The following is an 11,675-nucleotide window of genomic DNA, read 5'->3' as shown; positions in this document are numbered from 1 at the left end:
CAAGGGTTAGTGTATCTTGGGCTTTTGCTACACAGGGTTGCCACTCATAAGAACGCAAAAAAATTCCCTGACTTTTCACTGACCTCAAAACAATTTTCACTGACCTTAAATAAGGGGAATTATCAAATTAACCAAATCCACTTTTACAGTTGCTTCAGCTTCTTCTGCAGACCATCGATATTCTTCTCTTCATTTTCGATTTCTTTACGTTTTCACGGGATTTTGAATGCATGGCATTTGAATTCCCTGACTTTGACTAGAACTTTACTGACTTTGACAAGAACTAAGATTTTCCATGACTTTTTGCAAAGTTCCCTGACCTTGAAAAATTGTTGTTTTTCCCTGACTTTTCCCTGACTGTGGCAACCCTGCTATAAGCTTGTCTATAAAAAAACAACTTTAGGAAAAGGTGAACAATGGTTTGGTTTTATAAAACATCACCCAACAAATGACAGAAATCCATTAAGAAGTGAGGATGAGGAATGATGACGAGGATGGAAATGGAATAAAATATGGACAAACTAAACACATACTTGGAATCTTTCAAGTAAAATGTTTGCAGAAACTTTGTTCCAATGCATCAACAAAACTTACTCTTCATTAAATCGAGCCACCTCAGGTGTATTTACCAATTTTCAACAAACACCTGCTGACAGCGACTTACTCAGGGATCCAGGGTGGGGAAGGGGTTCTCCACACCGTATTAGATCCAGGTGCTTTGCTGCAGCTTTGGAATTTTTACCCTCGAAAAACTTAAAAATTCAGCACCTCATCTTAGGCTCAATAGGTAAAACCTGACTCATCCACCAAGAAAATACCAAGATGCAGGCATCATTGCTGGGAAGCAGGGGGAAAAAAACAAGAAACAGCTGGCAGATCCCCCTCTCCATTATCCTCTAAATCTTACAATTGCTATTTTCTAACAGTTGACTGGGAGCAGTTCAGGAAAAACCAATTAGGTATCATTCAAAACTATTCACTCACCATCGGTCACAGTAAGAGGACGATACCCAACTTCATTAGCATCCACAGGGACAACAATTCCAGCTTTGTGAAAAGTCTTGCTGTTGACTTTCTTGTTTCTGGCCTTGATAGCTGGTGTACTGCTCTCAAGATTGTATTTCAGTTCCTTTGCTTTGGTTGTAAGTGAGGTTTGAAGGGTCTTCAGTGACTTCTGTTTGGATTTACCATCAGGTGTCTTCAGGAAATCACCAAGAAATTTGCTAAAGTGTTTGAAATAAAATAAAAAACGGCTACCGTATTTACTCGAATAAGCGCCACGGCGCTTATTAAATTTTTTCGCGCCTTGAGTGCGGCGCTTATTCGAGGGCGGCGCTTATTTGAGGGCGGCGCTTATTGAAAGTTTGGACGCCACAAAGAATCTAATCGTTTACAGTAATTGAAAATAGTGTCTTTTGATTTTATTACAATACCTAGTTCTATTGCTGAAGAGAGAAGTTGTGCCAGCTGTCCTGGCAAAGTTCGCGGCCTTCACAACATTTTCAGAACTAGGTATCGTAAGAAAGTTGGATAGAAGAACTAATAGGCAAACGGTAAAACAATCACTTTGAGCTTTAAAACATCGCTTTTGATGAAAAAGAAATGTCCAAGTTTGTTTAAGAGTTGCTTTGTAGTGCTGTTTTTAGTGTAACGGAATTCATCGAATAAGCGCTGCATCGGGACTGCGGCGCTTATTCGGGGGCGGCGCTTATTAACTTTTTGGACCCAAATGCGGCGCTTATTCAAGGGCGGCGCTTATTCGGGGGCGGCGCTTATTCGAGTAAATACGGTATATTTAGAGAGGATGCCACATCAGCTCTAGCTGGTTTTCAAGCAGGGCCTCTATCGTCAAATTCGAATTTGAAATTTGTACAGAGGAAATATTCAGCAATGGTTCACAAAAAGAATTGACCAATTAATTAAGGTGTAAGCAGGTACTTCCTAAATGCAGCATGTGTGGAATAGTGGCATAGAGCGGTTTTCACTTGAGTGTCGAAAATGAATTGCGTTTGCTTTGGTTTTGCATTACTACGCTCAGTGATTTGCTTAAAAATCTCGCGCCACTTTATCAGCCAATCAGAACTTAAACCAAAACCAATCGTGACTCCCTCACGCACGTTTTCCTGCGCTTCGTGCCAGCTACATGTATTTGCTTCGAGTTTTGATTGGTTCACTTTATTGTCTGTGTCCTTTGTGATTGGCCGGAGTAATTACTTTGGTTTTGGTTTTACGACACTCAATTGAAAACTGCTCTAATAGCTAGCATATTGGATGCTGGGTTGTGCAAGCTGGGTTTGGGTTCTTGCTAGGGTTATTGTGTTGCATTCTTGAGCAAGACACTTTACTCTTAGTCCTTCTGTCTACCCAGGAATATAAATGGGTACTAGGAGGTACAACCACATGTGAGCTATATAGGTAATGTGCCCCCGGGGGGTACTCCCTATAATGGCCTATACGGGGAGACTCCGCCCGAAAGGGGTACCTTTTTTAGGCCCCAGGTATATAAAAGGGAAGGGATTTCACAAGTTTAGGTATATGAAGGGGTAGGGAAATCTGCCATAATGATATTTAAAAAGGCTTTTACATTAAATATTTCGAGCAGACGCAACTTTTGGCTGTATCGTCTTAATTTATTAAGCGCTACATAAAAATGACAAGAAAACTTCCCGTTTTAGGTAAATGTGATGTCGTGTAGGTATATGAAAGGGGTGCCTTTTTGCAATAAAAGGTATACAAAAGGGGTACCTTTTCTATCAAAATGGTATATAAAAGGGTAAGGGGTTGGATCTCCAGGCGGAGCCTCCCCGTACAAAACTTTTTCAAGCACCCCCCGGGGAATGTGCCACAGGATAGGGTATGGTTTATGAGGTTCTCAGCCCTTTTTGCTCATGTTACTGCTGTGATCCTAGTGTGATCCTTAGATAGCATTCCTTAAAATTGTATTAGCTATAATTTTAGTGCGTAAAAGTCCAGCTAAACAAGAGATATGGTCTATTAAAACCAAACTACCTGATGAGGTATTAGCAAAGAGATTTTTTAAAAATTTTAGTTTTGTTGTCTCTTTTTTGTTTTAGTTTTATTTTTCTACAGAAACTGGGTTAAAGTTTTGTGGTGTGGGGCACTAGGACCTAAAGAAGTTTTTGCATACCTTACTGCAGCAAAGAGGTTTTCACCAAGAACTGTAAATTCACAAGTCTTCTTGGCCTGGTTAGAGGCCACAAACACCGGCAAACTTTTGGGGTCATCTCTGTTAAACAAAAAATTAAATCATGATACTTCAGTTCATTTAAATGTAAAACGTATCTGCATAAAGTAAACTTGTTCTTTCTGTTGATTTTTACCTGTAGTAGCCCAAATGAAAGCCTGCCTCATCGTCGCCTTTTATTACAGTAAGAAATTCTGGAGGGTCATAGTAATATCTCCAGTGCAGGAGATAAGAAGTGATGTCTGACTCATTGATGTCATCAAATGATCCTGACAACAAATCATATGGACCAACCAGCTTTAAGCCAATGGAGTCAGTCAAGGCCTCTAGCAGTGGGCAAAATAAAGACAGATCATTAGAATAGTATTCTTTTCACAGGGTTTCACACCAATGTCACAGCCTTCCACATAATTGTCCAGAAGGGAGTTATCATTCTACACCCACATTTTGCAGAAAATTGTGGAAATACACCTAAATTGCTAATTTTTTTAGAGATAAAAAAAAAAATTTGGGAACACTTGAGCCCAGGAAGCCCACTCTTCAAATCCGGGCTAAACGCTTGTACTGATCCAAAAGTAGATCGCAGAGTTCTAAAATGAAACACTGCCACTGACAACCAACATGCACTTTTCACATCCCAGCAAATAGTTTGCACTTATCCAGATTCAGTGATTGATCACCTAGAAAAAACTACTGACACAACAGCTTTAAAAATGCCTTTTCCCTTATGGCATACATCATTGCAACCATTCACAGCCCAAGAGCTGCTTGTTGCTCTTAGCCAGCAGAACCTGGGGCACGAGGAATATGTGGCTCTGAGAACACATGATTTGACTGGCTAAATTTTCAACAAAGGAACTTTAAATCTAGCAAATCAAATCAACTGTTTTAAAACCCCTTTGTTGTAGGGGAATTTAAAATGGTTGATCTGATTGGCTAGATTTAAATTCTCTTTGTTAAAATCTAGCCAATCGAATCATGTGTCCACAGAGCCACTTGTTCCTCATGCCTCAGGTTCTGCCGGCTAAGAAAGACAAGTGGCTCTGGGGACGAGAATGCAATGCAACCTCTTGGCATTTGACAACCATGTTTGCATAAAGTAGGATTTTTCCTGTTATGGTTTTATGATAACATGCTGGGTTCTCGTTGCACAGGTGCAAGCTGTCCAAGACAAATTGTGCATCAGACTTACCACAAGGATTCTCTTTATTTAGCTCTTTGCAAAACTCAAAAAAGTCAAAGAAGTCCTGAGGAAGTTCAACTGAAAATGCTTGTTTCAATTTCTCCTTAACATCTTTGGTTTCATTCTTAGCTTTACCTGTAATAAATGCATAAAATATTACATTCAAGCAGTCATACCCACTTCCCTTAATGAGATGCACTTGCAGAGTATCATGACATTTTCAATTTTCTAGCATCTTTGACTTTTTTTTGTTGCATACAACAACTATGATTCCCTGCAGGTGCCACTCATAGGGCAGAAGGGGTATTTTGCAGAATGCAGAACACAAAATGATGCCCTAACCAACAAATAAAAGCTAACCACAAACAAACCGGAGTGAAGCTCAGGGTGAAGCTCTTTTGACAAGAGCAATTATTATCAAATTTTTATTTCACTTGTAAGGATTTGTGGAAAAGTGGTCAGAAGAACCCTGCACCTGTACAGAATTCTAAAATCTCACGACCTTTAAATTTCTCCTCCACTTTTTGCAAAAACCTGTGGAAACCTCGTAATAGGGGACCCATAGGGGACATCAATTGACGGATCGGAGGTAAACAGAGGTAAAACTCTTTATAGTAGAACCAATGTGTAGATCGCAAACTACTCTAAAAGAAATATTTTATAAGCTTACTTATAAATACAAATGCAACCTGTCTCCTTTGCCTTACCAGTTCGCTTCACTGATTGTTGAGGTTTTTCAGTTTCCTCCTTCTCGCCTAAGTCCTTTTTCTCCGTTTTTCTTCGCTTCTTTGCTGGTGAGCGAGCTTCGTCCGCCATTTTGAGCATAACAATAAAATTTGGCGGGAATCAAATTTACATTCGTTCCCAGACCACGAAGCCGCTCGGACTTTTATTCCGCGTTTTTCCCAGTTTACTTTCGACCGTTTTGGTTCGAGATGTCGCGTGAAAACTTCGTATACTTTGAACTTGCTAATTTTGTTTACACGTAGTCTAAAAAATATTCTCTTGTCAAACGTCATGCGTTGCTATTGAAAATTGAAATGATTATTATTATTTTATTTTGTTATTTTTTTTTTTGGGGGGGGGGGGGGAGAGGAGATTCAGGAGACAACTCATGGTTAAATTATTACTCTGCGAGTAGGGGTTACCTTCTCTTTGTGACCTTTGTACTCGGGAACCTTCAAAGATAAAGTAGAAAGCTAAGAAAAAGAAAGGAGTGTAAGTCTTGCTGGGCAATAGTTACTCCCAGGATTTATTGGACAGCTGGGAAACGGAGTGGTTTTGTAGAGGCGTGCTGCCTGCTTCTCAAGAGTTGGGCAAATCAGAACCTTGCGTCTGTGGCTCTGTGAGCATTGATTATGATTTTTTTCATAATAAATTTGACACTTTTTCCGAAAAATTTAGATAATAAGTTTTGGATTTAATTAGTTTATCAAAAAAAAACAAATAAATAGATAAATAAATAAAATGAACAAGAGCAAGAAATGACCATAATCATTTTCTATTTCTGCTGTTTTATTAAAACCAACACAACAACCAAGCTAAATTTACTAACTACAAGCTGACAACTTTATAACCAGTACAGAAATTGAACCTAGTAAAAAATAAATTAATGTTACTGTTTTTTTCTGGTGCCTGCACCGATAGTACACATGCCAGCACGTGTGAATCTAGAGAAGATGAACTGAAATAGAAAAGTTTGAAATTTTATAGAAAAAGATTTGATTTAAACACAGTCTGCACTGAAATTGAGTTGTCACGCAATACTTTACCAAAGTGTTGTGTGACGACACAATTTACAGAGCTCTGTGTAGAAGGCTGGTTAGACCTTTGTAAATAACAAATTGAAAATCATGAGGAACACTGTAATAAAAGCTCTGACTAAAAGAACAATTAGCTAGGGTTGTACGTATTCTAAAATTTTTTCAAGCAGTAAAAATGTCTTAGCAGTAAGAAGCTAATAGTGATTTAAGAGTGACCATGTTTTTGATAGAGCTCTGAAAAGATACAAAGAACCCCAGAATGCCCTACCAAATATCTCCCTCCCCCATATACAGCAACTTTGATAATTACTTTACAAAAACAAAATATATAAATAAATACACAGCTTTCTATACCGACTTGACCTGTGACCTTACAATAGTTTGGTTTATCATAAAGTCTGAGATGGAGAAAAAGACAGTAGTTGACCTCAGATTGTAAAATAAATCATACATTACTGTGATTTGCTGACTAATGGTGACAAAGAAAATATTATTATCTTCAATATATCTTTTTTGTGGTTGACGGATCATTCCTATACTACTTTACCCTTTAAGCTCTTCTAACAGCCCACAAATTCTCCTTCCTTTTTCTATATCAGTTGGGAAAATTCGACTATAAATCAACTTTCCATTTGCGATCACTCAAATTCTATTGTACCACTGTAATGGTACATAGAAGAGGCCCTGCCAGGGGGGTTCCCATGTCGCTTGTCTAAATTTAAAAATGTTCCGTGTCGCTGTTTTATCGCTCTTCGTGTTGCTGTCGGTAAATTGAAAAAATTGAAAATTGCTTGTCCTTGTCGGAATTTAAGTTTTTCCATAAGGGTTGTCGTTTGTCGCGGTTTTATTTTATGTGCTGTCGCTACTTTTTGGGCCATGTCGCTTGTCAGAATTTACCCTGGCAGGGCCTCATAGTAAGGAGAATCGGATCAGTCGAAATAATACAATGAACATTGTATGGCAAAAAGGGCCTAAATAAAGGAAACAACATCAAAAACAATAAACATCTTATTTCAGTTAGTACAATAAACTCCATTTTGGGGATGGAAAAAGAACTGCAACGATATGGTCAACAACCATCTACCCTTAAACTTAGTATTTTTGAAGACCCTGAAACATTGATATTCACACTCTACCATTGAGTGGGAATATCTTTAAAGTTAAACCACATTTACCACTAATCCCAAAAAAATGCTGCATATCATTTACAAAACAAAGGGAGCTGACTTAAAAAACATGAAAAACCTAATTTGCCCACTTCTGCAATTCTTTTCATTGAACAAAATGGCAAAACAATTTCCCTGAATTTGATATCTTACATAAAATATAATAATTTAATCTTAACATTAACAGTGTTATAACTACAATCTGAACCGTGAAATTTGAAGTGTTTGAGGCAGTTCCTCTTAACCCCTAAGGAACAATTCATTGATTGAGTACCAAATAGCATAAATACTGTGATCAAGACAGGGTTGTTGGGCTGGCAAATGGTCTTACAAAAAACAAACCACAGAATCTTGTGAAATTTTATGGCTCTTGCCATCTCGAATTTTTGTAACACCTTCTCAGAATCTTAATTTCTTTTGCAAGGCTAGCTAAGAAACTCGGGCTTGCAGGAAAGATACTGGTTTCGCCATTTAGCACAGTCTTGAATTTATCATTTGCCATCCCAGAGTATGGCAACAAAATCTCCCCTCTCTTCCAGTTTTTACCCATCCATAGTTTTCTCTGGAGTATGATGTCACAACAACCATGCTTCTTATGTGTAAGAGAAAATGGTTACTGAATACAATCTACAAAGACATCAATTTGTGTTTCATATAAAAATAAAGTCATCTAGGGTCATCTAATCTACCAGAAAAGTGAAGATAACTTCAGGTTTTCAAGGAACCTGCAGTAACATGCAACAGAACATGTCACAGGACTTCGATGCAATATCATAAATTTGCAATTTACAACGGTGTATGTTACAGGCATGCTTTTCATTTATCAATACAAATTATCTCAAGAAATATACAATAATAGAATTCCTATACATAATCCTGGTATGCATTGTCTTGAACCATCAGTCAGGCCGTAGAATTTGCTCCTTTGGTAAGAATTCTACCAGCAGAACCTAAAAATATAAGAAGAAGTTCACCACATGAATACTAACTTAGTTGTTCAACTTGATGATTGTGACTCTATAAGACAATGGTTTCTATTCTCTCTCAGAACAAGTGAGATGGGTTTTAATTCTCTCCCAATAAGGGCCGGAGAGTATGCAGCAATAAATTTAGCAGCTCTGAAATGTCTGTTTTGTAGCTGCTATTTTTTTCCTTCTGTATTTTGCTCAAAATTACATTACACACAATTTGGCTAAGTGAAAATGAATAAAAATGCCACTTCAATGTATAGCACTTCATGCTTGACAATAAAACAATTATGTGGACTGAGCAAGTCTAACTGGAAGACAGCTGTTAATGAATGACAGAGCCGGTGGAATACGGCTCAAGGTTGCAAGTATAGTAGAGGTAAAGTCTGCATCTGGCCAAGTGTCTAAACTTGCCAGAGCTTATCCTTGGGCCCATTTCTGGAAGGTTCTATAAAAGTTTTACACCCACAAAGCCACAGCAAAATCTCAAACCTTATGATTACAGAGCTGTTTTATTCCATGATATTTTTAAGTATGAACAGAGGTTCCGTTCATACAAAGTTTCAGACCTATTGCTGGTTTTCACTGTCACGCAATCAAAAAATAAATTCAAAACCATTCAACTACAGAAGCTATGAATTTCAAATATTATAGATGATTTAAAGATAAACACTTTCTCCAAGTTTCGGGTCTGTGCAGTGTACCGTTCGCGCGTTATTGCCGAACCTTTCCACACGAATTTATAAAGCTTAGTATGGAGATGCCTTAACTGTGTCCTTCCAAGGGACACAAATATGGCCGCCGTGACGTCAGAGAAACCATCAGGAACTCAATTCTGTTTACAACAGCGGCAATCTTTGGCTCATGAGCTAGTACAGTTTCACATAAACACCACTTATTATATCTGAAATGTTCATTCTGCACAAAATGAAAAGAAAAGGCCTTTTTTCAAACAAAACAGCTTTGTCACGGCACTCAGCTTGATGTCACATACGACGGAGAACTCCAATATTCAAAATGCTCTGTTTTAAAAATGGATGACACTTTCGATCTGGAAATTTGCAAAAATATACATTTTTAGTTTATCTTTCGCCTAATGACAACGAAAATTTAGCAGGCCTAGTGAATTTTGATTTCAGAATTTTATGACGTAACATGAAAACCAAGAATACACTTCTCTGTTTTTAACATATACTAGATAAACTAAAAGTGGCTTTGAAAAGTTTCCTACAAACTACGCATATATGTGCACTTACGTATTCCATCATGTTACCAGAATTGCATCGCTGTTTATGTAAGCGCCAATGAAGACCAAGCTGTGAAGTACAGACAGTTCAAAGTTTTTACAGCATTCTTCACAGAGGATCAATATTTCACAACATCCTTTCACTGAAGAACAAAACTTTTTTTTCTAGTCCCATGCTGGATTTAATGTAATGGATGACACATTCTACCAGAACAAAAACCTCATATAACCTCACAACACATGAGAAACTAAATGCGACTGAGATTCTGGCTGGGGGTTATAACAAAGTCTCAACCAATTATAAAATTTCCACCAATTATTGGAGGCAATTCTATAGTTCATTATAACTTTCCCTTAGTATTACAAGGTCTTGAAATCCTATCTAAGACAGTAGAATTATCAGAGCAATTTCGGCATCTAAGATGCAGGGGCTGCATTGTGTCTCTCTGAAGGTCAATGGTTAGAGCAGCATCTGACCAGCATGCAGAAGGTCAAAGGTTCAACTCCCACTGGGGATGTAGATATACCCTTTGTCCCACGCCACTCATAACAAATTAATTTAGTATACACCTTTCACTGAAAGGATTTACTTTATACAACAATTACCAGTAGAAAGATTATTTTCTGAACACTTGCATACAATGTACATGTATGGTATATTTAAAAATCATTATTTATCAGAACGAAGCAGTTTCCACAAAAAAGCTAGATACACAAACCTTATGATAAAGATGACAATTTTCAGCATCTAACACTTTGTTTATTGAATGTTGTGTCTATGAAAAACAAAAAAGATTCAAACTTACAGAAGTTGTTTAACTGAATAACATAAAATTGGGACGGTAAAAGAAATTTTGGTTGTTGGTTTTCAGCTGGTGGGATAGAAAATCCATCAACTTGAAAAAAGAATATATATATACACATGTAATTGCTTTCAGAAAAATTCAAGATAGACCGTCTCCAGAAAATACCCATACCTGTTCTGCCATTGAGGGTTTTTTGGGTTGAACCCCTACCCACCTGGACATTCCAGTTCCATTTCATAGGAGAAGCCACGAGCCAAGCGGCCCACACTGCCGGAGCTTTTCCCGGTTTCCGTAGCATTAAGCGGCTAGGAATATTTCTACTCCCCCCTGAATGGGATGCTAGTCCATTGCAGGGTTCCCCCCCCAGCATTATGTCGCCGGTACCCATTTATACACCTGGGTGGAGAGAGGCACTATGAGAGTAAAGTGTCTTGCCCAAGAACACAACACAAGTGAAAATTGAAAATGGATATGGATGTTTCAAGGAACCACACATTAACTAGCAGTACAAGTGGAAACAGGGCCCGCTCCCAGGAGGGTACTAGGGGATTTCAAGGGACGGAGATGATCGAATGGGGGCAAAAATCAAGACCCAAAAAAATCCCTAGAGCTTCTAACATAACACCAAAAATTGCTCAAAAAAATCAACAGCAAAACATGTTTGTTTGCATTACCATGAACCTTGAGGTTGTTTTTAATACCCAAAAACATCCCTTCTTAAAGCAAAAAATACTTGGCAATGTCAAATTTTCCTACCCAAATTCAAATCCAAAATTTCAAACCCAAAAATCCTTCAATCAACCCCGTCACTTGAAATCCTGAGTACTTCCCTCCCACCTGGCGAACAGGGTCATCGGGGCTTGAGACTAACTTTTTAACTCACTGGTTTACTGGCTAGTGACATGTCAGATTTTACTAGCCAAAAGTAATTTTTCACTAGTCAGGTATATTGATTCTATCAAGAATAGTTGACTTTTCAGAGTTTTTCACTAGCCAAATGGCTAGTAGGAATGCTTAACCTGGAAGCCAAAACCTAAATTTTAGTAGCCTTTGGCTAGTTGGCTACCGTTAGTCTCAAGCCCTGGCAGGCTTTTAGCCAGGATTTAAAAAGTGAGAGCCCAAAATTTTTATAAGGCCTGACTTTGTCCCCATAGGAGGGCCTGAGGAGCATGCAAGGTGTTTTTCTGCAGTTATGAGTGCAAAGGTGTCTAAAGATTTCTAAATTTGCTAAAAAAAACCTCTGTATACAGTTATTCATATTAAATTTTCCTCAAAAGTGGCAGTCCATAGGACCCCTGGACTCCCACCTGGCTAAAAGCCTGAGCCCTGATCATAGTA

The 11,675-nt window shown here is 38.1% G+C and overlaps 1 protein-coding gene across 1 annotated transcript; it reads right to left on the bottom strand.

Moving 5' to 3' along the window:
• Nucleotides 1-976: 976 nt before the first annotated feature.
• LOC144640761 (histone PARylation factor 1-like) lies at nucleotides 977-10,307 on the bottom strand. Its single transcript, XM_078499837.1, has 7 exons — nucleotides 10,251-10,307; nucleotides 9,542-9,601; nucleotides 5,096-8,267; nucleotides 4,398-4,523; nucleotides 3,342-3,531; nucleotides 3,149-3,247; nucleotides 977-1,223 (listed from the first exon to the last, which is right to left on the bottom strand). Exons 3-7 carry the CDS (start codon nucleotides 5,211-5,213, stop codon nucleotides 977-979), a joined length of 780 nt encoding a protein of 259 aa, XP_078355963.1. The 5' UTR covers nucleotides 5,214-8,267; nucleotides 9,542-9,601; nucleotides 10,251-10,307.
• Nucleotides 10,308-11,675: the final 1,368 nt, after the last annotated feature.

Source organism: Oculina patagonica, unplaced genomic scaffold, assembly GCF_052425735.1.
Source record: "Oculina patagonica isolate OP01 unplaced genomic scaffold, crgOcupat unplaced455, whole genome shotgun sequence".
Classification (NCBI taxonomy): domain Eukaryota; kingdom Metazoa; phylum Cnidaria; class Anthozoa; order Scleractinia; family Oculinidae; genus Oculina; species Oculina patagonica.
This window is presented reverse-complemented; position numbering and strand designations above follow the sequence as displayed.

Coding starts and splice junctions, on each gene's coding strand:
- LOC144640761 (XM_078499837.1), bottom strand. CDS start 5,213: ATGCTCAAAATGGCGGACGAAGCTCGCTCACCAGCAAAGAAGCGAAGA. Junction 4,524..5,095: donor ACAATCAGTGAAGCGAACTG/GTAAGGCAAAGG, acceptor CATTTATTACAG/GTAAAGCTAAGAATGAAACC. Junction 3,532..4,397: donor AAATAAAGAGAATCCTTGTG/GTAAGTCTGATG, acceptor GCCCACTGCTAG/AGGCCTTGACTGACTCCATT.